This window comes from Camellia sinensis, chromosome 15 (genome assembly GCF_055761805.1).
Source record: "Camellia sinensis isolate YWXY chromosome 15, ASM5576180v1, whole genome shotgun sequence".
In the NCBI taxonomy this organism is placed as follows: Eukaryota; Viridiplantae; Streptophyta; class Magnoliopsida; order Ericales; family Theaceae; genus Camellia; species Camellia sinensis.
This window is the reverse complement of record NC_138975.1, coordinates 5,995,074-6,022,189: the sequence shown is the minus strand read 5'-3', so window position 1 is coordinate 6,022,189 and position 27,116 is coordinate 5,995,074. Positions and strand designations below refer to the sequence as shown.

The following is a 27,116-nucleotide window of genomic DNA, read 5'->3' as shown; positions in this document are numbered from 1 at the left end:
GTGTATTCAAGAAGATGATTTGGAAACAACGGGTAAAACAACAATGGTGATTAACAATGAAGCAGAGCTTCTTGGAAAGCAACAAGAAATAAAACCAGGAGGAACAGTGGCTTACCAGAAAGAGGGAAGCTGGAATGAGAATTGCCGAAGTCTGACGACAATGACAGAATGACGTAAGCTTCACCGGAGGAGAGGAACGAAGACAGTTGCAGAAGCTTGAAAGCTTGGAACAATGACGAATTTAAGCAAAAGAGCTAGAAAGAGAAAAAGCCAGAGGATTGAATGAAAAAATAGAAGTCAAGAAGATGACAAAGTTCAAAGAATAAATCCAAGTACACAGGCACTAAGTAAGTACGTGAAGAACGAGAAAGTAATGAACCAGACACGATGTTAGCAACAGAAAGCGGATATGACAAGAACAGTTCCAGGCATTTTAGCAATAAATCAAAAACTTGAAGACAGACGAGAACAGAAGGCCACAGATGGTAAATAAATAGATTCAAAGTAAATCAGAAGAGTTATGAAATATTGAGCTTAATAAAAAAGTAAGAATTTATGAACTTACCAAATGAACGCCGATATGAAAATCACCGGAGTCAAATAGATGACTGGAAATCGGGAACTCACCAGAGAGTGTGAGTGGAGCAGTTGCAAAGCTCTTGGAGTTTACGAATTAATGGAACTGGAACCACGGTTAGGAGGTGTGATCTCGAGCAGCTTGGAAAGCATGAAGCTTGATACTTAACAGAAGTGGATAGTAAAGTCCAGGGAACTTTGAGGTCGGCGAGTTTGATCTCGGACAGAGGGGCACAGATAAACGAACAGTGTAGGTTCCATCACCTCAGAATGCCGAGGTAATAGAACCTAGGGGGCAGTTGTGGGGATATATTTTCTGAGTACCAACACGTGGCAAGGTGACGCCGACGTATCAGCCGAGGTGCCACGTGTCTTGGTCGTTGTGCCGAGGTCATCTCGGCTAGGCCGAGGTTGCCTCCGAAGATATCAGAATCCGAGATAAGTGGATAAGGGACAAGAGTCCTAGAATGAAGAGGGAACTCAACTATGATATGGACAAGAGTCCAAGATTGGGAGAAGACTTCAGTTTGGGTAAAGATAAGACTCTTAGAGAGTATATCCTTATCCCGCTGGGAGTCCCAGATTAGCAGTAATCCTAAGTCCATTAGGGCCAGGCTGCTATTGGGACTAGGATTGTATTGGCTATAAAAGAGAGGCACCCCCATGGGTCTAAGGTATGCTTTTTATACTCAAGCTTGTGAGTTTAGTACTTGATTTATCTTTGAGAGATATACTGACTTGATCGTCGGAGTGCCCCCGGGTGGTCGAAACCACCGCGGGATTCTTATATTTCTGTTGCAGGTCAGTCAGGTGCCATCTATTCTGCCAGTGCTCTCCACTTGGTTACTAAGCGGGCAGTGTGGTCGAAAAATCACCCACACAATATGTAATTTTTTTCCCTAAAATCTCACTTAGTGTAATTATCCCTTAAAAGAGACACTAAATTATAAAATAATGTATAAATTATTTTTTATGTTGTCCTCAATTAAGAAAATTTAAGGTGAGAAGCTTGGTTGGAAATTGTTAGCTTTTTTAAATCCAAAAAAAAAAAAAAAAAAGGATTGAATTTTTTTTTAATAGAAGTTTTCACGACATGCTAATGCATGTCATGTAAAGTTATAATATTTTACCGCATGAAATGCATGTCGTTTTAAGTACAAATATTTTATGACATATTTTTGTATGCCGTGAAAATATACATTTTTTACGGCATGCTTTTGCATGCCATAAAAAAAATTCAGATTAATTTTTTTTTTTTTTTTTTTTTTTGCAGAAGTTTTCACGACATGTTAATGTATGTCGTGTAAAGTAATAATATTTTACAACATGAAATGTATGTCGTCTTAAGTGCAAATATTTTAGGACATATTTTTGTAAGTCGTGAAAATATATATTTTTTATGACATACTTTTGCATGCTATAAATATATAAATTAACGACTTACATGGTATGCATGCTGTTATTGACAAAATATTAAATGGCTTGCAAAAAAAAAAAAATGCCGTAGAATGTACTAACTACGACATGCATTTAATGCATGTCGTAAACATGATGCTGTAAATAGTTAGTTTTATTGTAGTGCTTGCTCGTGAAATTCAACCACCATGAATTGAATCAAATAATCTGGTATTAGAACACGCATGCGGATGCCTTGGTTTGCCTAGCTCTGCCATCGATTCAGAAATCAAAAGGACAATCGAAGTAGGATTTGTCCCTGAGCCGAGCATTGCCTCTTCTGAACCAGTTCAGATTAACATCATTGAATCAGGTCCAAGTTGGATGGACCCCATTGCTGCATTCCTTTCCTCAGAGCAACTCCCAACGGATAAGAAAGAAGCCTACAAACTGCGAAATGAAGCCCTGCGATACTATTTGGATCCTCATGGAAAGCTATACAAAAAATCCTTTTCCGGACCGTACTTGGAATGCGTTCATCCAGACAAAGTTGAGGAACTCTTGGCTGAAATACACGAAGATAGCTGTGGCGCCCATTCTGGAGGATGCTCATTGGCCCATCGAGCTATAACACAAGGGTATTATTGGCCAACCATGCGAACAGATGCCGAGAGCTATGTCAAGAAATGCGAACAATGCTAGAAGTTTTCCCCTTTAACTCATATGCCTGCGAAGGTGTTAAGCTCTATCACTAGTCCTTGGTCGTTTGCTCAATGGGGACTTGATATCGTCGGACCATTACCGCAGGCTCCAGGGAACAAGCGATTCCTGATTGTCGTCACAGATTATTTTACAAAATGGATCGAAGCAGAGGCGTTAACACGTGTTCGAGATCTCAATGTTAAACGTTTTGTATGAAAAAACATCATAACACGATTCGGCATACCAAGGCACTTGTCTTAGACAACGACACCCAATTTGATTGTGGCGTCTATCGAGAATTATGCAACACGTATGGTATTAGGCCATACTTTTCCTCGCTAGCCTATCCACAAAGCAATGGTCAAGCTGATTCCTCCAATAAAATCATCCTAGATGGCATCAAGAAAAGATTGGAAAAAGCTAAAGGTAAATGGGTCGAAGAGTTGTCCAGTGTGTTGTGGGCTCATCGCACTACTCCAAGGCAATCCACTGGGGAAACGCTGTTTGCTTTGTGCTTTGGAACCCAGGCAATTCTCCTCCTAGAAATCGGCCTACCCACGCTGAAATCCAAGGTTTTTGACATGGGCCGTAATGACATGATGTTAGCCTTCGCCTTGACTCTGATCGAAGAATGCCGAGATCGTGCCTTAGCATGCATGGTGCGGTATCAGCAACAACTCGCTAAATCATTCAATCAGCACGTAGAGTTGCGTCGTTATATACCTGGAGAACTGGTCCTCAAGAAGGTATTACCTGCTACCAAGAATCCGGCAGACGAAAAATTAGGCCCCAACTGGGACGACCCTTATCAGGTTGATTTAATCTGCGGAACAGGGGCATATCGGCTCAAAGACATGGTTGGGAGAAGTTTGCCGCGCCCTTGGAATTCCACACAGTTGTGCAAATTTTATCATTAAGCCAACCTGTACGGCATGCTAGCTTGCTTCGAATTTTCGTTGATGTATGAACTTTTGTTGATATGTATGTATTTCTTTTGAATTCCCCAATGCAATTCCCTTTTTTATCCCAGTCTTGTTAATAATGGTTTGATAACGAATAAAAGACTCTAAATCCGGAGCCCCATCATTGGTTGCCACCTTTGGGCCGAATAAGCCTTTGAATTCGGAGCGCCCTTCGTAGATGTCACGATTGGCCAATGCTAAAAGACTCAAAATCCGGAGCCCCATCATTGGTTGCCACCTTTGGGCCGAATAAGCCTTTGAATTCGGAGCGCCCTTCGTAGATGTCACGATTGGCCAATGCTAAAAGACTCAAAATCCGGAGCCCCATCATTGGTTGCCACCTTTGGGCCGAATAAGCCTTCGAATTCGGAGCGCCCTTCGTGGATGTCACGATTGGCCAATGCTAAAAGACTCAAAATTCGGAGCCCCATCCGTGGTTGCCACGTTTGGGCCGAATAAGTCTCTGAATTCGGAGCGCCCTTCGTGGATGTCATGATTGGCCAACGCTAAAAGACTCCAAATTTGGAGCCCCATCCGTGGTTGCCATGTTAGGACTGAATAAGCCTCCGAATTCGGAGCGCCTTTCGTGGATGTCACGATTGGCTAACTCAGTCCCGTGGATGTCACGTTCAGGCCAAATAATCTTCCGAATTCGGAGCACCTTTTGTTTATATACACGAATGGCCGAATAATCCTCTGAATTCGGAAGGACCAAATTTGGCAATATAATGGTTTGGATCATTGTACGATTACGACAAGCAAAAATAAACATTAATTGAAACAATATAGAAAATGTTTACTTTATTAAATAAAGCCTAAATACATGACTTTCGACAAACTTAAAGGGTACAATGCATATCGACATATAAATTTATTCAACATCCTCTTCTTCATCGGTCTTCTCGGCATCATAAGCTTCGAAGGGAAATTTGTAATTTTGATATAGAGGTGACGCCGAGTTGATACCCGTGGCCTGCAGTGCCTTAGTCCATCCATGCTTAAATCCACGATTTTCATGCCGACAGACATCCTCAGCTAACTTTTCTTTCGTCTTATCGATACCATTTTCCGGCCGTCAAAAAAGCCTTCATTGTAGGCCTTCATTCTTATCGCTTCTTTTGCGAACATGCTCGCCGTATCTCAGTCAGCAATGGCATGATCTAAAAGTTGCTGGTTTTCCCCTTCCGCCACGATCGGGTTAACTTGACTTGCCGACTGCGTTTCAGAAGTTTTTGCCTTTTTTAATTTGTTCTCGACTTTCTATGCACGGTGTTCCAAGCTTCGAATGCGGCTGTCTTTCTGCTCTATCTCCTTTCGCGTGGCACGAAGATGCATGCTAATTTCATAAGAGGTGTATAGACCTCTCACCGCTCAATGGACGCCCTCCCGAAAAACTTCGTAGTCAGGGCGATCGACCATTGATTGTTGGACCTTGGGTAGAAAAATCTGTTGAGCAAACTCAACTGCCACATTTGGATTGCAGATGATCGAATGCACTTCAGTCATTGGTCTATTCCCAACGAAAATTGAAAAGCTCAACGGGCGAAGTGCTCTGCTCGGCTCACTTTGCACAACACTCTGACCACCGATATGACTTCTTGATCCTCTCCTGTTGTTGCACCCCATCCTTGGGAGACTTCACTGCGTTACCTCTTCTGGGGGACCTACTCCAACGTCTGGGCAACCAACGTCCCTCTCTCCTCTCCGCTGCTATATCTCCTATTCTTTGAGTTTCGCTTCCAACAGCGCAATGTATTTCAGCGTGCAGTTCAGCCAAACTTCTTACTTCTCCTTTACTATTGAAGAACAGCCTCTGCGACATCTATGGTCCAACTCACGTTTCTATTCTTCCTACAATTATCGATTATCGTCGTCTGTGCCAGATTCATTCCACGACGCCCGCAGCTTCTTAAATACTAAATACCTCGTTCATTAATTACGGGTGCAGTATTTCCAATGTGCCCAACAGATAACCCTGCGTCTGTAGCAGGGTTTGAAATATGTCCAAATTGAGACATGTTATTCGACGTTGGAATGATATACCCAAATGGGGCAAAGGCGTCATTATAATCGGCATCTGATGATATAGCCGAATGATAATGCATTACCTCATTTGGCCAGACGTTTAGGTTTGAGCCGAATATTTTATTCACAAGTTGCAACCTATAAGGCACACATGGCATTCGGCGTTGTAACGGTATGCCCAAATGAGGCAAGGGCGTCACGATAATCGGCATCTGACGATATAGCCGAATGATAATACATTACCTCATTTGGCCAACGTTCAGCTTTGAGCCGAATATTTTATTCACAAGTTGTAACCTGTAAGGGACACATGTTATTCGGCGTTGTAACGGTATGCCCAAATGAGGCAAGGGCGTCATGATAATCGGCATCTGACGATATGGCCGAATGATAATACATTACCTCATTTGGCCAGATGTTTAGCTTTGAGCCGAATATTTTATTCACAAGTTACAACCTGTAAAAGACACATGTTATTCGGCGTTGGAACGGTATGCCCAATGATAATACGTTTTATATAGAGGTCACACTGCGAGATAGGTTATTCGGCATTAACTTGTCCAAACTAGCAAACTATTGAGCTCGACATACAATTTTATAGCCGAATTGAGCTGCGTTTTATTTTGATTAACTCAAATTAGTTATCGCCTACTGGCGTTGCACTCTCAAATTAGCACACAGAAAATAGACAAAAAGACGATTTTCATTAATAAATTAAGTACAATCAGTCATCATTTTACGCATGAAAACTGCCTTACAAAAATCTACAAAAAAAATTACATATAAGCAAATACTAATCAAAAAGCAAAATTACACAAAACTACTTATTCCTCAAGGTCAGACTCCAGCGGCTCAACCTTTAGCTGCTCAAATGAAATTGGCTGCTCTAATACCATATTAGCGGCCGCCAGAGCTTTGAGCCAGCCGTGTTTGAATCCCCAATTCTCAAATTTAGGTACTTCCTCCACATATTTCTCCAAGGCAGCGTTCTCGCCGGCATTGAACGCTTTGGAAACCTTGGAGTCGGCAATCTCTTTCACCTTCTTCGATTCTTCCAAATCGGCCTCCAGCTTCACAATCGCTTCCTTGGCTAACTTTAGTGTTTTTTCACTAATGTTTGCTCTATCCTCGATGACTATCCTGAGAAGATCTGAGCGTTTAGTCTTTTCTTCCTCGACATTGGCCCTTGCTCGCTCTTCTTCCGCCTTCTTGGCTTTAGAGTTAGCCCTGAGAGATGCCACCGCCAGTTCGGCCAATGCCTCTTTAGCCTTGCCCTTTTCGGTTTCAATTTCGGCTTGAAGTAAGCCGATTTGCTCAACGACATCATAATGACGGCGACTGATCTCTGCGATCCGGCTTGCCGCCTGAAGCAAAGCACCCGTAAGTTAATCGGCATTATTTAAGCTGAACAATGGGTAATCGACATTATTTAACAAAACAATACATGAAGTACATACCGATACGGTCGACTGAGCAGCTAGCGCTATCAACACCACGTTTGGCTTTGCACGGAACGTAGCCTTATCTACCGGCAAGGATATCAACAAGGCCATACTTAGGGCCACAGTGGGGTCCTTTAAAGCCGACGCATCAGCCAAAATCGGCGTGTTCTTTATTTTAGGTTGGATAAATAAACGGTGCCGTTATATCCTGCGATTCTTCTATGCATGGCCGTTCATCGACTAAGTCTTTAGAGGAATCGGCTCTAACCTCGGCGGGGCATTTTTCTCCCCTCTGTTCGGCCAATCGATTGTTCGATTGCTCAATGGCTGACTCATCCACAATGACTTGCTCTGTTTCTTCAACATGAGTTGGAGAAGTTTCAGCCTCAACCGGAGTCGGAGGAAGAGAATCAGTCTGAACAGGTGGTGGGGGCTCAGACCTGGCGGCCTCGACCTTCCTTCGAGCTGCCATCTTCTCGGCATTTTTTCTTCTGGCCATTTGTGCAAGGGACTCCTCGGCCATGTTTTGAGGATCCGTGCCAGGAAGATCTCCTAAATTGGTGAAAATATCATCTTCCAACGATATGTCAACCCAGCCTGAAGTGCACGGAGAGTTAATGCCGACCTCCTCAAAAGCCAAGTTGAGAGCCGCGTCGACGTCCTTCAAATCGGCCTCGTTTGGTTCGGCAACCCGATCACGGACTTCATCTTGCTCCAAATCTGAATTTCCAACACCAATTTCCCTAAGGTTCTTATAGTTCGGGAAAATAAGTGCCGTGAGCTGTTGTTCGCCCTTCAGAATCGGAATGTGATCTGCAGCCAAAAAAATGGCGTATGTAGGTTCGTATCGCAACAGTATATGGGCGGCCCTCCCTTGTTTTTAAAGGTTGGGACGGCCAATAAATTCTAACGCGGTTTTGACTTGTTGAAGTACAACATCGTCGGTCGAAGCAAGTACTTTCTTTAAATCGTACATGCACAAACTGAAACGATTAGTACATGGGATTTAAGCCGAATGAACGTATGAGAAATGCGTGGAAAAATGGGACTACACAACCACCTAGTTCGGCTTTTCGTCTAGGCATAGGATTTAGACGATCTTTACCCTCGCCGAATTCCCAGTTGTCTTGGACAACGACCATGACATTATCAACACGCTTGCCAGAGCTGGCAAGCATAGTTACCAAATGGTGGTTGGTGTCTTTAGTCCTAAGAAAGTAGCATCCCTACCGACCAGAGGATTTGGTCGTGGCATAACAATGCCGAATAGCAAGAATTCCAAGATTAAGCCTAAGTCAGAGGTTTAATTCTACTATTCCCATTATGATTCGGTAAAAGTTTATGTTAGGTTGAGAAGGGAGTAGACCCCAATAGCAAAGAATGGCCCTAAAAAACGGGTGAAGGGGGAAACGGACTCCGCCCTCAGCGATTGACAGGAGAGAAAAGATGATCGTACTCGCATCAGTCCTCTCCGTGTCAACTACGCTTTATGCCACGAGTGACAGATGGATGTCGTTAGGAATAGAAAAATGACATGAAACACGATCCGCAGAAAGAAGGGCTTTCAAATGTTTCGCCATCCAAGCCAAAATAGAAAGTACTCTAAACTAAAAACAAACAAGGAAATGGGAGTTAGAATGAAGAAGAGAAGAACTTACAAGGAGCAGAGAGGACAATGGGGAACGGATAGAAGTTGTAGAGGTCGTGAAATGAAAGAGAGATGGTGAGAGGCAACCAAGAAGCCTTGTTCATTCAAAAAATACATTCGAAAGGGACAACACGGTTTCAAATCGCATTACATGAACGACGCATACGAAAAGGCGGAAAATTATAATGATTTCTAAAAGCGTGGACGTTCTGACGCTTAAATATTGGAAGGAGTACAAGCGCTGTATTTTTGACTTTCCAGGTCTAAAACCAAACATGTCGACTAATTGGCGTTAGTTGGATGTTTAGGGGGCAATTGTGGGGGCCGAATAATTATATACTAAGGAAAGGCAAATTTATTTGAAGGAAAATCAGGACAAAGATGATTCAGCTTTGTCCAGAGAGGTCCTAAAGCCAAATATTTAAATCGGCCATGACATGGATAGGCCCACAAGGCATACGGCCCACAGCAAACCACCCCAAACCCATCGCTTGGGACCAATAGCATAACCCGGTTGGCAAAGCCCAGGACAGCTGGAGGCCATCTAGACATGGGGGGCCAATGGCATTCGGGCACATGGCAGGTGGAACACAGGACACATCAGCAGACAAAGATCTGCAGAGTTATTACCACAACACATCACCATTAATGCAGCCCATCACAGCATTTATTACGACAACACCTCCCCGTCGGAACAGGGCGCCCTCACCCTGAACAAGGTAAGCTACGACACAGGCTTTCGGCGAAAGGGGGCATGTCACAAGGGACAGTGAAATGATTACCAAAGGATATAAGCAAGAATAGAAAGACAAGAGGAAGGTTAAGATTTTTATCTCTCTCTCTCCCTCTACATTTCTTTCTTCCTCTACTAATTCTCTCGCCGGAGGGTTCACTGGGGGACTGCCCCGTTCCCCTTTGGACTTGCTTGCAGGTCATTCGACGGAACCATCTCCCTGAACCGGAACTTGGAGAGCTTGGACCGGCCCGACCCATCCACCCGGGACGGACAGTATTATCAGTTGGCGCCGTCTGTGGGAAGCATTGTGGTTTATTCGTGCGCTAGTTGTGTTCATTATCGCCGGAGCCCTCCTTTCTCACCATTACCTTTTTCCTCCCACCCGTCCAGGTGTATGGTCACGACTAGGTCCATGGCCTCCTATCATAATACCACCGATCATCAAATAGACCCTTCCCATCCAAACAACCCATCACAGTACATCATCGAACTTACTAACAGTATTAACCGCATGGCCGAGCAAAACCAGGCCCTGATCAATGCTTTACTCCAAAGAAACCTCCCCGCTCCACCTCCAGACATTCCACCCAACCAAGAAAGAACCCCGGGCCACACTGCTCCGCAACCCCCTCCCCTCAACCCAGAAGGTTTACAACTCCCTCCTCCTCCACATATGAGCCTACCACCTCCACCTCCACGCCGGCTAGTCGTGCCACTAGTCCCTGAGGGGGAAGCCAGCAGTGTCCAGCCCCCATTGACCGACCATGGCAACAACATTCCTCTCTGGGACGCTGAACTCCGAGCTATGAAACTCCAACTACAAGGGGTCATGCAGAACATTTAGCACAAGCCCTCAGTCACCGCCAACTCGCCTTTTGTTGCCTCCATCCGCGACAAACCATTGCCCGCCAAGTTCAAAATGCCTACCATTGACTCCTTCTATGGCACGACGGACCCAGTCGACCACCTGGAAACCTACCGCACCCTTATGATCCTCCATGCTTTCCCTGACGAGATCATGTGCCGAGCTTTTCCGGTGACACTAAAGGGATCAGCTCAGTTGTGGTTTAGCCAGTTACCGGCGGACTCCGTCTCCACCTTTCAACACCTCAGTGACTCTTTCCTGAGCCATTTTATCGGAGCCCAGCATCAGAGATGCCCAGCCACCCAACTCCTAAACATTCATCAGACCGAGGGGGAGTCGCTCCGCAGCTTCGTCACCCGCTTCAACACCGAGGCCCTTCAAGTAGCGGAGAATGACGACAAGGTCATTCTCACCGCTTTCATGGCCGGCCTGCGGTTGTCCGATTTCCTTTTCTCCCTCTCCAAAAACCCTCCAGCCACCATGGCAACCCTGCTATCCAAAGCCCAGAAATACATGAATGCTGAAGATTCCCTGGCCGTTCGGCAAGAGCCGACCCCTAAAAATCTGACCCCCAGAGACAAGAGGAAAGACTCTGAACCCAGAACCGCCCAGTATAATAGCCAAACACCCCACTATAATGACCGACCCCCCCGAGCCGACCGGTCGACTCCGACCAGACCACCCGGTCGGTTTGAGCGGTACACACCTCTCAACTCCCCCATGGAGCACGTCCTCAATCAGATCCAGCGGGACTACCCCCTCAAGTGGCCCCTACCTTCACGAAACCCTTCCACTCGGAAAGATCAGTCCAAATACTGCCGTTTCCACCAGGACCATGGCCATACCACCGACGAGTGTATTAACCTCAAAGATCAGATTAAGACCTTCATACGCCAGGGCCGCCTCAGCCGATTCACAGATACCCGCCCTCTACAGAGGCAGAGAACCGATCTTCCCAGGAACAATCGCCGACACACACCACCCCGCAATCAAGCCCCACCTAACCAAGGCCACGATTGCCCACCACTACAACCTCGGCCTCCAGGCAATCCCCCTCCACCAGTCGGAGAAATCAGAGTCATTTCAGGCGGCCTTGCTTGCGGGGGACCATCCCGCTCGGCTCAGAAGGCAGAGCTCAGAAAAATCAGGCAGGGCTCAGACAAAGCAGTGGCGACGGTGGACCGACCTCCCAAATAGTCAAAATAATGGATCGAACCCATTACCTTCACCGACACCGACTGTGCAGGAGTCCGTTACCCACATGATGACCCCCTTGTCATTTCCGCCATCCTCTCCAACTACAAGGTCAGACGAGTCCTCATCGACAACGGCAGCTCTTCAGACATCATATTCATCAATTGCTTCCGCCAGCTCAAGATTGGGGAAGAAAGCTTGTCTCCTCTCCAAATCCCTCTGGTCGGCTTCACCGGCGACCTTGTGACCTCCATCGGTTCCATCGATCTGCCTATCACCATTGGCGAGCACCCGCGGCAGACCACTAAGTTGCTCACCTTTCTTGTGGTCGACTGCCCCTCTGCTTACAACATCATCCTTGGCCGCACAGCCCTAAACGCCTTCCAAGCCATTACATCCACATACCATCTTGCCATCAAATTTCCTACCGATCTCGGTGTCGGAACTGTCAAAGGAGAACAGACCATGGCCAGGGAGTGTTATGTCGCCTCACTCAAAGAAGTCAAGCTAAAATAGACCATAATCATCGAAGGGCTTGACGCCCGAGACGAGGACGAGCTGGTCAGAGGTGAACCATGGAGGAACTTGTTGAAGTTAACATTGATCCCACCAACCCAATCAAAACCGTCAAAATCGGCAGCCAATTGCCTTCCCAAGCCAAGGCCGGCCTTATTGCTCTCCTGACCGAGCACAGAGATGTATTCGCCTGGACCCATTCTGACATGCCAGGCATCGACCCCTCCTTCATAACCCACCGCCTCAGCATCGAACCCCACTTTCGACCCCACCGCCAGAAGCAACGCATTTTCCATCCAGAGCGCAATACTCTTATAGTCGCAGAAGTTGACAAGCTCCTCGAGGCCCAATTCATCAAAAATGTGGACTACCCTAGGTGGTTGTCCAACGTGGTCCTCGTCCGCAAACACAATGGAAAATGGCGACTCTGTGTCGATTACTCTGACCTGAACTGAGCTTGCCCCAAAGACAGCTACCCCTTTCCCCGCATAGATTTGCTGGTCGACGCCACGGCCGGTCATCAAATGCTCAGCTTCATGGACGCCTTCTCGGGGTACAACCAAATCCTGATGCACACATCTGACCAGGAACACACATCATTTATTACCGACCGAGGTACCTACCACTATTGTGTAATGCCGTTCGGGTTGAAGAATGTCGGGGCCACCTATCAACGGCTGGTTAATGCCGTCTTCCATCACCAAATAGGCCGAAATATGGAAGTTTACGTCGACGACATGCTAGTCAAAAGCAAATACTCCTCCGATCACCTCACTGACCTACGAGAAACCTTCGCCACCTTGCCAAAGTACCAGATGAAGCTCAACCCAGAAAAGTGCGCCTTCGGCGTAGGATCTGAATTTTTTTTGGGTTTTATGGTCAGTCAGCGCGGCATTGAAGCTAACCCTGAGAAGATCAAGGCCTTGGTTGAGATGCAGTCGCCTAGGACGGTCAAAGAAGTTCAAAGACTCACCGGCCGAGTGGCGGCCCTCAACCGCTTCATTTCCCGTGCAACAGATAAGTGCCTACCGTTCTTCAAAGTTCTTCGGCAGACTTTCGAATGGACGGCCGAATCCGAAGAGGCTTTCCAACAGTTAAAGCAATGCATGGCTAACCCTCCCCTTATTTCCCAAGCAATCACGGGCAAGCCCCTCTTCCTCTACCTAGCAGTATCGAGCACTGCAGTCAGTGCAGCTCTCCTCAGAGAAGATGGCTCAATCCAACGGCCGGTCTATTACATCAGTCGGGCTCTCAGGGGCGCGGAGCAGAACTACCCCTTACTAGAAAAACTGTCTTTGGCCTTGGTCATTGCCTCCAGACATCTCCGCCCATACTTCCAAGCCCACTCCATAATGGTCCTCACCGACCAGCCCCTAAAAAAGGTCATGCAGCAACCAGAACTTTCAGGTAGACTGATGCAGTGGTCGGTAGAACTCAGCCAGTTTGACATCTCCTATCGCCCTTGGACAGCAATTAAGGGACATGCTGTAGCTGACTTTATCCTGGAATTCACCAATCCAACCCCGACCACTACCCCTCCAATCCCGCTAACTCCAACAGAGCCAGAAGATCCTCATTCTTGGACTCTCAATGTCGACGGTTCGTCTCGACGAGAAGGAAGTGGTGCCGGCCTCATCCTCACCTCCCCCAAGGGTGGCTACTTCAAATGTGCCCTCCGTTTCTTGTTTGAAGCAAGCAATAATGAGGCCGAGTATGAGGCATTGATAGCAGGACTCCATCTTACCAAGGACATTGGGGTCAGCCACCTCCGAGTATTCAGCGACTCCCAGCTCGTCGTCGGTCAGATGTCGGGGGACTTCGATGCTAAGGAAGACACAATGTGAGCTTACAGGGACATGGCACTCCCCCTTACTCGCCTCTTCACTACCTTCCACATCAGGCACATTCCTCGGGCGGAAAACTCCAAAGCAGATGAGATGGCTCAGTTGGCCTCTGCTGACTATCCTAATCTCAGCCATGATGTCCGCCTCGAATACCTACACCACCTGGGCATTCGATATTCTCCTATTCTTAACCACAGGGACACTCCCAGATGACCAACAGCAGGCAGCCAAAGTCCGATCCCGAGCATCCAATTACATTATTATCGACGGTGTATTATACAAGCGCGGTTTCTCCCGGCCATATCTACGGTGCCTCAATCCGGCTCAAGCAACTTATGTAATGCAGGAGATCCATGAGGGAATTTGTGGTAATCATTCAGGTGGCAGATCCCTTGCCCAGAAGATACTCCGTACTGGGTATTTTTGGCCAACTCTTAATCAGGATGCGACCGACTTCGTGCTCAAATGCGATGAATGTCAACGCTTCGCCAACATCCCCCATGCTCCTCCTACAGAGTTAATCACACTCTGCAGCCCTTATCCGTTTGCCAAGTGGGAGATCGACTTGGTTGGTCCACTTCCCACCGGTCGAGGCCAGACCAAGTTCGCAATTGTCGCCATTAATTACTTCACCAAGTGGGTCGAGGCTGAACCCCTTGCCACAATCACCAAGCGAAACACCACCAGGTTTATCTGGCAGTCGATCATTTGCCGATTTGGCATCCCTCAAGCCATCATCTCCGATAACGGCAAACAATTCGATAACGCTAAGTACAGAAAATTTTGTGCAGATCTCCAGATTCAACCATGCTTCTCTTCCCCCGGTCACCCCCAAGCAAACGGCCAAGTTGAGGTCACCAACCGTTCCCTTCTGAAAATCATCAAGACTAAGCTTGAGGCTGCTAAAGGCCTTTGAGCTGAGGAACTACCAAACGTACTCTGGGCTTACCGAACCATTGCTCGTACTTCCACTGGGGAAACCCCTTTTCGCTTAACATATGGCGCTGAGGCGGTTATTCCGGTAGAAGTCGGTCTGCCCACTCCCAGGGTTTTACATCCGGATCTGGCCTCAGCCGAAGAGCTCCATCGAACAGACCTGGATCTCGTCGAAGAGCTCAGAGAGACTGCTGCTGTCAGATTGGCTTCGTACCAGCAGAAAATGAGAACACACTACAACCGCCGAGTTTGACCACGAGAGTTCTCCGTGGGGGACCTTGTCTTACGAGAAGTGACTCTTGCCACAAAGAATCCAACCGAGGGCAAACTGGCAGCCAAATGGGAGGGGCCCTACGTTGTGAGAGCCCGACCACGACCGGGCACTTACCGACTTCAAGACATGGAAGGCCGAGACTTGCCCCATCCCTGGAATGCGGAACATTTGAAGCGTTACTATCAATAAGTTCATACTTTTGTATTGTCAATATTGTTGTATTTCCCTCTTTAATACATAATGCAAATTCCGACTGCAGATCTCAGCTTTTGTAATTCCACTATCTGTATGTCGCTCCCATGACTTTTTCACTTGCAGCACTTCAAAGCCTCAGCCAGACTGAGCACTCAAAACCTCGGCCAGACCGAGCACTTCAAAGCTTCTGCCAGACTGAGCACTCAAAACCTCGGCCAGACCGAGCACTTCAAAGCCTCAGCCAGACTGAGCACTCAAAGCCTCCGCCAGACTGAGCACTCAAAACCTCGGCCAGACCGAGCACTTCAAAGCCTCAACCAGACTGAGCACTCAAAGCCTCAGCCAGACTGAGCACTTCAAAGCCTCAGCCAGATCGAGCACTCAAAGCCTCGGCCAGACCGAGCACTTCAAAGCCTCAGCCAGACTAAGCACTCAAAGTCTCAGCCAGACTGAGCACTTCAAAGCCTCGGCCAGACCGAGCACTTCAAAGCCTCAGCCAGACTGAGCACTTCAAAGCCTCAGCCAGACCGAGCACTCAAAGCCTCAGCCAGACTGAGCACTTCAAAGCCAAGCAGGACCACATTTTTAACACTTAGTCACATTTTGAAGCTTCTTCACAATTCCAGGACCACGTTTTTACCTAGTTAAATTCCAAACATGCTCTCACGTATTTCATTTACTAATCAGATTATCTACCACCTCACCCAGTTTATTTCTCCAATCTTTCCTCTACAAGTTTACAATTAACTGTTTAGTTACAATTTGCAACCTACCCTTTGTCCTCATCCGTGGACTCTTCATCCGTACTTAATATTATGTTCTATTATTTCCTACTCCAATTTTTTCAATCAACCGCTATCATCCTTTCAATTTTCATACAACTCCAATCGCACTCCGCAGGGAAGAACTTTTAACTTTAACTTTGCACAAGATTTTTATTGCACAATTTTTATGACCAGTTTTTATAACAAGACTTCATTCATTTTAGACAATACAGGCCCACACAGTCAACCGGCAACATAAACAAAATAACATTTGTACACAAATTCATTACAATTAAATTCTTCATTCATTCATTCACTCACTCATTCATTTACAATGTGTACACAAGTTCATTACAAAAAAAAAAAAAAAAAGAAGCACACAAACACAGAGCACGCCCAGCTCTTCCTCTTCTTCGCTATTCTTCCTCGCTGGATGCCAGCTCTTCTTCTTCAATGCCCTCGTCCAGGGGGGTCTGGGCCACATCTTCTTCACCTATCGTTACACTACTCAGGTCTAAGTGTGGGAACAGCTCTTCAGCTCTGCGCTTGAACATCTTCCAACCGCTGTCCCAGAACTCGGCCATTTTGTGCTTGTAGAAGTCTGACTGCTGGAAGCTTTCAATCACCTCTGCCTCTGTCCTACCTCCAGTAGTCTTCCTTGATGGGCCCACCCCCCCAGACTCTTGTCCAGCCAGACTCCTGGCGACAGCGGCGTCTACCGCCATCTGAAATTCGGGGCACCCTTTATATTGCTCCACTGCTGCGACGCACAGATCAGGGTAGGCCTCCCTCTCAGACGCCGCCTTCACCCTCTCTTCGTCCAGCTCTCTTTGCAGGGCCCCCCTTTCAGCAGCCGCCGTCGCCCTCTCCTCTTCCACCCCCTTCTTCAGACTCTCTAGCTCCGCCATCGCCTTCGCCTTCTCTGTTTCCCACTCCCTCAGAAGCTTCCCCTTCTCCTCCTCTGCTCTGGCGCGCTCCTCCCCCAACTCCTTCAACAGGTCTCCAATTCTGGAATCTACTTTATCCTTTTGCCTGACCAACTCTTCATTGCTGCTCATGGCCTCTTCATGCTGCTCGACCGCAACGGCGCAGGCCCTTTTAGACTCTTCCAACTTTTTCTGTTCGCCAGCCAGTTGGAACTCGAGCGACACAACCTTACGGCGTGTGTCCTCCAGCTCCAACTTGACTGCTGGCAGATCAGCATGGGCAGTCTTCCAGTCGGCACTGTCCTTCTTCAATTTGGCCAACTGGGCCTTGGCCTCTTCAGCCGTTAACTTGGCAGCCCCCGCCTTCCTAAGGAGGGCCCCTACCAAGGTAGTTACCTCCATTTGGGCGGAGCATAACCCCTTCAGCAGGTCAGCCTCATTATATCCTGATGCCGCGCGCTGAGCTGTCTCTTCCACAATCTTTACCAAGCGGTCTGCCCCCGCCCTGGCTGGGCCTTTTTCTCCCTCCAACCTTCCAGCTACCGCGCGCGCGTGATAGATTGCCGTCGCCAGACGAACCCCTCCTTCCGGGGGGCAGGCCCTTTCTGGACCTGCTCCCTTCCGCTCGGCGCCGCCTCGGTCAGCCCTGCCTCTACTTGCACTATTGGAGCCATCTCCACAACCTCCACTGTTGGAATGACCTCCACCACCTCTGGGGCATCCTTGGCCACAGAGACCTCCATCTCAGTTGGGGCCACCTTAGCCCTCTTGGCCCCAGACTCATCTGCGGCTTCCTCTGGGGCACTCCTCTTCTTCTTCTTCTTTTTGAGAGCCTCCCCCTCTTTTCCGGCCTGTTCTTTTACAGGGTCCACAGGGGGTGGCCGCGGCTCAAAACTGCTTAAGTCTTTTCCCCCTAACGGCCTTGGGCGCGGTCGGATCCTCTCCCGCGCGATCGGTTGAGGCGGTCGGTCTCCTCGCGCCTCCTTCAACTTCGTGGCCTTGGCCAGAACGGCCTGATCCTCTACCTCCTGAGCTTTTCTCCTCGCCTCCAATTCTGCTCGGTCGTGGTCCCCACCCTTCGGCTGCGGTCCCAACCCCACCTCAAACAATGCGGACGGTTGAACAAGCTCGTCCCATTTGGCCTTCTCTCTCTCTCTCCACTCCTTCACTTTTTTCACCCTCTCTTCCGCCATTGCCCCCAGTCTCGACTCCATCGACCTAGTTGGCACCTTCCAGATGGTGCGCACCCCCACTCCCCCATTAGCAGACACGTAGAACCACCGTGGCCGCCACCCCTTGATCGATGTCGACAGCCCCGCCACCAATCCCCTCCCCATCACCGCCTGTAGGGTGACCCACGTTTCTTGCTGCCCCGACGCCTTGTAACACGAAAAGAACTTGTCTACCGTCATGGCCTCCCCTCCATTCGCCTTGGGCCACGCACTCGCACAGGCCAGCAGAATCTTCCATGCATTGGGGATCTATTGCCCCGACGCTACCTCCAGGCGATTCAGCACGTCAACCACCACTTGGGGCAGTGGCAACCTCAGTCCACCTTTTAGCGCCTCCTCGTACAGGGAAAACTCCCCTGGCCTAGCAGTAGATGGCCTTTCCCTTGATGTTGGCAACAATAACTCCACCTCCTCCGGAATCTGGTATCGTTCCCTGATAACCTCCAAATCCGCCGCCGTGAGTGTGGATTTGTCCGCCTTAGTGTGCCACTGATCTGGCTCTACCTGGCTTAGTGGCTTTGGAGCCAATATCAGGGCCGACGCCTGTGATTCTCCCACCGGTTCCCCCACTCCCGCCCCCACTAACCGTGTCTCCGTCCTATATCGCGCTGCTAACTCCTCCGTATCATCATCTCCCAGCGGGTCCACCCTCACATTGATTACTTCTTCTTGTGCCATTTCTAGGGTTTGCTTACAAATCACTTCGGACGCAGGAGCAAGGAAGTTGAGAAAATGCTACACAGGTGTGTCGTACGCAATGAAGGAATTAACACTTGGATATTTTGAGTTTTTGTAAAAAGGTAGGTGAAACGCATTATACCAAAAACCTGCGGTTTACCCGTATTCCATGGATCTACATTAATTTTCGCCCGTTTCAAAACCTCTCAAATCAACCGTCAAAATCGCCTTTTCAAAACCCCCCCCATGACCTATCGTTTCATTTCTGCTCCAACGCTTCACTTCCCCCACGATATTGCCACGTATATGGCCACGATGCATTGTCCCCTCCCCTTACCCTGTCCTTTCCATTTCAAATCATCACATGGCCCCACCCTACCCCCTCTCTTTTTGAGCCCCGTGCCGTCCACGGTCGCCCCCTCCACTCGGCTACCCTCGCGGTCGGCACGCCTCTCGGTCGACCCCTTCCGCTCGGCCACCCTCGCAGTCGGCACGCCTCACGGTCGACCCCTCCCGCTCGGCCACCCTCGTGGTCGGCACGCCTCTCGGTCAACCCCTCCCGCTCGGCCACCCTCGCGGTCGGCACGCCTCACGGTCGCCCCCTCCCACTCGGCCACCCTCGCGGTCGGCACGCCTCATGGTCGACCCCTCCCGCTCGGCCACCCTCACTGTCGGCACGCCTCTCGGTCGACCCCTCCCGCTCGGCCACCCTCGCGGTTGGCACGCCTCACGGTCGCCCCCCTACTCGGCCACCCTCGCGGTCGGCACGCCTCTCGGTCGACCCCTCTCGTTCGTCCACCCTTGCGGTCGGCACGCCTCACGGTCGACCCCTCCCACTCGGCCACCCTCACGGTCAGCTTCTCCCGCTCAGACACCCTTGCGGTCGGCATGGCTTCCAGTCAGCCTCTCCACTCGGTTTGCACTTCTCTTCCTCATTACTATTCCCTTCGTTGGGCTAAAGCTGCACTCGAAAATGGGGGACTACTGACATGGATAGGCCCACAAGGCATACGGCCCACAAGGCATACGGCCCACAGCAAACCACCCCAAACCCATCGCTTGGGACCAATAGCATAACCCGGTTGGCAAAGCCCAGGACAGCTGGAGGCCATCTAGACATGGGGGGCCAATGGCATTCGGGCACATGGCAGGTGGAACATAGGCCACATCAGCAGACAAAGATCTGCAGAGTTATTACCACAACACATCACCATTAATGCAGCCCATCACAACATTTATTACGACAACACCTCCCCGTCGGAATAGGGCCCCCTCACCCTGAATAAGGTAAGCTACGACACAGGCTTTCAGCGGAAGGGGGCACGTCACAAGGGACAGTGAAATGATTACCAAAGGATATAAGCAAGAATAGAAAGACAAGAGGAAGGTTAAGCTTTTTATCTCTCTCTCTCCCTCTACATTTCCTTCTTCCTCTACTAATTCTCTCGCCGGAGGGTTCACTGGGGGACTGCCCCATTCCCCTTTGGACTTGCTTGCAGGTCATTTGACGGAACCATCTCCCTGAACCGGAACTTGGAGAGCTTGGACCGGCCCGACCCATCCACCCGGGACGGACAATATTATCAGGCCATATAAGGAGCCGAGTGAGAATTGGCATACGACTGAAAGGCCAAATAAGCAATCATGCGTTGGATTAAGAGTGGGCCCGACCCCTGGGACCAGACACTAGTATAAATAGAGGAACATCAACCAAAGAAAGGTATGTGAGAATAGATTGAATAACTTGAGAGAGAAGCAAACTCGAGAGCAGATATTAACCTGTCCGTTGGAGTGCTAATTCTGACACCCCCGACCGGAGTGTTCATCCTTTTTCAGGTGGCAATCAGAGGATCATGAACGTCTTACAGGATCTTGGAGTATTTCCAAACCACTTCTCCACAGTAATGAACCCCCAAATTAGGATTAAACCATTAAGCTATAAACCTCAATCTCAAGCTTAAACTATCCTAAGGTTGAAACAACCCTCCAAGCAAATAAAGAGTGAAGAAATGAGGGATATTGCAGAGATTATAAGTACTGAAATGAAGTGAGAAAAGAACTAAAACATGCAATTAACTCAAACAAGTGGTGCCTAAAGGCCTAAAACACTAAGCTTGTGACGATTATTACACTAGAGACATGCAAAACAGGACTCAAATGCAATAAACAACCAAAAACAGAGTTGAAACAGTCAAAAATAGAGCCTAAAACATGCTGGAATTAAGTTACAAAAGGCTAGAAAATTAAGCTAACACATGAAGCTAACTAGGCTAGCAAACAAGACACAAGGAGGAGCGGCTAGCCCCTCCAATGTTGGACTTCAAAACATGATTTTTCCCACTGAAAACACTCTGAAATTCAGTGTTCAAAAGCCCAAAAAAAGATAGTTTGAAGGTGGGAAACAAAGGTGGAAAAGCCTTGCAAGCAAGGAATAAAGAAGGGTGAGACACCCCTCCAACCTTAAATGGCCTAAAACACCAATTTCAACCCACAAAAACAGAGGTTTTTACAGCCCAAAAACAGTTTGAAAATATTGAAAAACAAGTATGCAAAACAAGTTTAAAAGACAAGTATTATACCTCTTGAAGCAAAGAATAATTCTAGGCATTACTCCAAGCCAAAACCACCTTCAAGAGCTCTAAGAAGGCTTCAAGGAACCTCAGCTCAAAGATGATCAACTTTGGTTAAGGTAGTGTATGCAAAAGTGTGGTGTAACCAGGCAAGTGTGTACAAATTTGTAAGAGAGAGAGAGAAATGTAGAGAGAGAGAGAGAGAGAGAGAGAGAGAGAGATTTTTGTTCCAAAATTTCTAAAAATAGGGGAGGAGACCCTAGATATATAGATAAACAAGCATTTGGCTAAAAAAAATCCATCTATACATTTGTATGGCTATGAGACCAATTGTGCCAACAACTAGAGCAGTTGTTAACAAAATATCTGAAAAAAGACATTGGTGGCCGGCAGGCCACTAGTAATGGCCAGCAGGCCACTTAGATGGCCGACAGCCTCAATTGGTGGCCAGCTGGCCACCAGGGGTTGCAAGCTTGAAGCATTAAGGTTTTGGGCTTGACACACTAAGGTTTTGGTCCAAAACAAGGCACAAAATGGACAAGGCTTGAAGGCTCAAAGACAGGGCATTCCGCCGAGGACTTCGGGCCCTAAAACGAGCATAAAAAGTCATAATCATCGAGTGCACGAGCAATGACGTCCAAGTCTTGGGGACAGTAAAAAATGTGATGTCTACAGTTGCTCCTCTTTGACAGAACTCGAAAGTCACGAAATGACGTAAGTGAATGTCAAAGCCCAGAGACGACCCATTTTGACAAGGCCGAAAGACTTGGACAAACAAACAAGATAGAAAACAAAATGGTTGCACCTGCAGGCTACCTACGTATCCTTTTGCAAAAAATCAAACCAACATAGTTTTGGGGCAAAATGCAAACAATGCAAAATGCAAGAACATAACTTATGATCATGCAATGAGACTGTGAACCGAAACATTTGAATGCAAATGCAATGCAATGAAAATGCCACATTTAAACAAACCAAAAACAAGGTACAACAACCTCAATCATGAAAAGAAGAGTAAATAAACACGCCACGAGCCGAACCACATTTCATGTACAAAAGATGTAAGAAAATTATGCAAGCTTAACTACGCGTCGCATAGGAAAGGCAAAGGGCGACGTAACCATCGGGCTCACCCGAGGTTTTAACAGAGATCCTAATGCGTTGCACGCGTGAGGGAGGAAAGGGTGGTGTGAACACCGGGATGCATTGGAATGTTTTTAACTAAAGGGTGGTGTGAACACCGAGATGCACCTGAATGTTTTTAACCGAAGGAGTGGTGTGAACACCAGGTCGCACTGGAATTTTTTTAACCGAAGGGGTGGTGTGAACACCGGGACGCACCCGAATGTTTTTAACCGGAGGGTTTGTGTGAACACCGGGACGCACCCGAATGTTTTTAATTGAAGGGGTGATGTGAACACCGGGACACACCCGAATGTTTTTAACCGAAAGGGTAGTCCTAACGCGTCTCACGCGAGAGGAGGAAGAGTAAAGGATGCGCTCCAAAGGGCATGAACGATTTTACCTGGAACTCTCTGAATGAACCGTACATACAATATCTTGCATTTCCAAGAAAAAAACCTAACAAGTGTAATTCAGTAGGAATGCATGTTCTATGCAATACAAACAACTGAGATACAATGTTAATGGCATGTTCTATGCGAGAAACAAAAGCATAAGAATATTCTATACATGATTCGTAACGGGAGGATATTCTATGCGTGATTCAAAAACGGATGCATATTCCATGCATAATTCAAAATGAATGCTATGATTCAAGAGCGAATGCATATTTCATGCATAATTCAAAACAAATGCACATTTCATGCATAAAAGCAAAATGCATAGTCATGCAATAACGTGAAATACATATACATGCAACAACATGAAATGTATATTCTATACACCAATGGAGAAATGCATATTCATGCACCAAAATGAAATGCATTTTCCACGCAAGGTACAAAGCATAACAAAACAAATCCAATAGCAAACTTTTGATTTACCTCCCGGAAAAGTTACAATATGTTTAAAGGATACACCTCGTTCATGTTGACAAGTGACGAACATCGCGCGCCGAAAACACAGTTTTGAGCTTTCGCAGAGACAATCTGAACTCAACAGTGAACAATCCCTACACTTCTTGGAAACCAAGGACACAGAACAACATCAGGACTCCAGGGGAAGCCATAGGACACTTGCTGGCCACAAAAGGAGGCCGCTGGCCACCTGCCGGCCTTCAATACCCTTTGTCGGCCACCCATGGCAGATTAAGGGTTTTTTGGTCTTTTTGGCTCAGATCTTTAAATATAACCATCGGGCGCACCCGAGGTTTCAACAGAGATCCTAATGCGTTGCACGCGTGAGGGAGGAAAGGGTGGTGTGAACACCGGGACGCATTGGAATGTTTTTAACTAAAGGGTGGTGTGAACACCGAGATGCACCCGAATGTTTTTAACCGAAGGGGTGGTGTGAGCACCAGGTCGCACTGAAATTTTTTTAACCGAAGGGGTGGCGTGAACACCGGGACGCACCCGAATGTTTTTAACCGGAGGGTTGGTGTGAACACCGGGACGCACCCGAATGTTTTTAATTGAAGGGGTGATGTGAACACTGGGACACACCCGAATGTTTTTAACCGAAAGGGTAATCCTAACGCGTCTCATGCGAGAGGAGGAAGAGTAAAGGATGCGCTCCAAAGGGCATGAATGATTTTACCTGGAACTCTCTGAATGAACCGTACATACAATATCTTGCATTTCCAAGAAAAAAACCTAACAAGTGTAATTCAGAAGGAATGCATGTTCTATGCAATACAAACAACCGAGATACAATGTTAATGGCATGTTCTATGCGAGAAACAAAAGCATAAGCATATTCTATACATGATTCGTAACGGAGGATATTCTATGCGTGATTCAAAAACGGATGCATATTCCATGCAAAATTCAAAATGAATGCTATGATTCAAGAGCGAATGCATATTTCATGCATAATTCAAAACAAATGCACATTCTATGCATAATTCAAAACAAATGCACATTTCATGCATAAAAGCAAAATGCATAGTCATGCAATAACGTGAAATACATATACATGCAACAACATGAAATGTATATTCTATACACCAATGGAGAAATGCATATTCATGCACCAAAACGAAATGCATTTTCCACGCAAGGTACAAAGCATAACAAAACAAATCCAATAGCAAACTTTCAATTTACCTCTCGGAAGAGTTACAATATGTTTAAAGGATACACCTTGTTCATGTTGACAAGTGACGAACATCGCACACCGAAAACACAGTTTTGAGCTTCCGCAGAGACAATTTGAACTCAACAGTGAACAATCCCTACACTTCTTGGAAACAAAGGACACAGAATAGCATCAGGACTCCAGGGGAAGCCATAGGACACCTGCCGGTCACAAAAGGAGGCCGCGGGCCACCTGCCGGTCTTCAATACCCTTTGTCGGCCACCCGTGGCAGAGTAAGGGTTTTTTGGTCTTTTTGGCTCGGGTCTTTAAATATAACCATCGGGCGCACCCGAGGTTTCAACAGAGATCCTAATGCGTTGCACGCGTGAGGGAGGAAAGGGTGGTGTGAACACCGGGACACACCCGAATGTTTTTAACCGAAAGGGTAATCCTAACGCGTCTCACGCGAGAGGAGGAAGAGTAAAGGATGCACTCCAAAGGGCATGAATGATTTTACCTGGAACTCTCTGAATGAACCGTACATACAATATCTTGCATTTCCAAGAAAAAAACCTAACAAGTGTAATTCAGTAGGAATGCATGTTCTATGCAATACAAACAACCGAGATACAATGTTAATGGCATGTTCTATGCAAGAAACAAAAGCATAAGCATATTCTATACATGATTCGTAACGGGAGGATATTCTATGCGTGATTCAAAAACGGATGCATATTCCATGCATAATTCAAAATGAATGCTATGATTCAAGAGCGAATGCATATTTCATGCATAATTCAAAACAAATGCACATTCTATGCATAATTCAAAACAAATGCACATTTCATGCATAAAAGCAAAATGCATAGCCATGCAATAACGTGAAATACATATACATGCAACAACATGAAATGTATATTCTATACACCAATGGAGAAATGCATATTCATGCACCAAAATGAAATGCATTTTCCACACAAGGTACAACGCATAACAAAAAAAATTCAACAGCAAACTTTCGATTTACCTCCCGGAAGAGTTACAATATGTTTAAAGGATACACCTTGTTCATGTTGACAAGTGACGAACATCGCGCACCGGAAACACAGTTTTGAGCTTTCGCAGAGACAATCTGAACTCAACAGTGAACAATCCCTACGCTTCTTGGAAACCAACGACACAGAACAGTATCAGGACTCCAGGGGAAGCCATAGGACACTTGCCGGCCACAAAAGGAGGCCGCTGGCCACCTGCCGGCCTTCAATACCCTTTGTCGGCCACCCGTGGCAGATTAAGGGTTTTTTGGTCTTTTTGGCTCGAGTCTTTAAATATAACCATCGGGCGCACCCAAGGTTTTGATAGAGATCCTAATGCGTTGCACGCGTGAGGGAGGAAAGGGTGGTGTGAACACCGGGATGCATTGGAATGTTTTTAACTAAAGGGTGGTGTGAACACCGAGATGCACCCGAATGTTTTTAACCGAAGGGGTGGTGTGAACACCAGGTCGCACTGGAATTTTTTTAACCGAAGGGGTGGTGTGAACACCGGGACGCACCCAAATGTTTTTAACCGGAGGGTTGGTGTGGACACCGGGACGCATCCGAATGCTTTTAATTGAAAGGGTGACGTGAACACTGGGACACACCTGAATGTTTTTAACCGAAAGGGTAATCCTAACGCGTCTCATGCGAGAGGAGGAAGAGTAAAGGATGCGCTCCAAAGGGCACGAATGATTTTACCTGGAACTTTCTGAATGAACCGTACATACAATATCTTGCATTTCCAAGAAAGAAACCTAACAAGTGTAATTCAGTAGGAATGCATGTTCTATGCAATACAAACAACCGAGATACAATGTTAATGGCATGTTCTATGCGAGAAACAAAAGCATAAGCATATTCTATACATGATTCGTAACGGGAGGATATTCTATGCGTGATTCAAAAACGGATGCATATTCCTTGCATGATTCAAAATGAATGCTATGATTCAAGAGCGAATGCACATTCTATGCATAATTCAAAACAAATGCACATTTCATGCATAAAAGCAAAATGCATAGTCATGCAATAACGTGAAATACATATACATGCAACAACATGAAATGTATATTCTATACACCAATGGAGAAATGCATATTCATGCACCAAAATGAAATGCATTTTCCATGCAAGGTACAAAGCATAACAAAACAAATCCAATAGCAAACTTTCGATTTACCTCTCGGAAGAGTTACAATATGTTTAAAGGATACACCTCGTTCATGTTGACAAGTGGCGAACATCGTGTACCGAAAACACAGTTTTGAGCTTCCGTAGAGACAATCTGAACTCAACAGTGAACAATCCCTACACTTCTTGGAAACCAAGGACACAGAACAGCATCAGGACTCCTGGGGAAGCCAAAGGACACTTGCCGGCCACAAAAGAAGGCCGCGG

The 27,116-nt window shown here is 47.0% G+C and overlaps 2 protein-coding genes across 2 annotated transcripts; both read left to right on the top strand.

Annotated features, from left to right (window-relative positions):
• The first annotated feature begins 2,355 nt into the window (after positions 1-2,355).
• LOC145813827 (uncharacterized) lies at positions 2,356-2,673 on the top strand. The gene has a single exon (XM_082909940.1). The coding sequence runs from the start codon at positions 2,356-2,358 to the stop codon at positions 2,671-2,673; it is 318 nt and encodes a 105-aa protein (XP_082766066.1).
• Positions 2,674-2,885: 212 nt separating this feature from the next.
• On the top strand, positions 2,886-3,590 carry LOC145813826 (uncharacterized). The gene has a single exon (XM_082909939.1). It carries the CDS (start codon positions 2,886-2,888, stop codon positions 3,588-3,590), a length of 705 nt encoding a protein of 234 aa, XP_082766065.1.
• Positions 3,591-27,116: the final 23,526 nt, after the last annotated feature.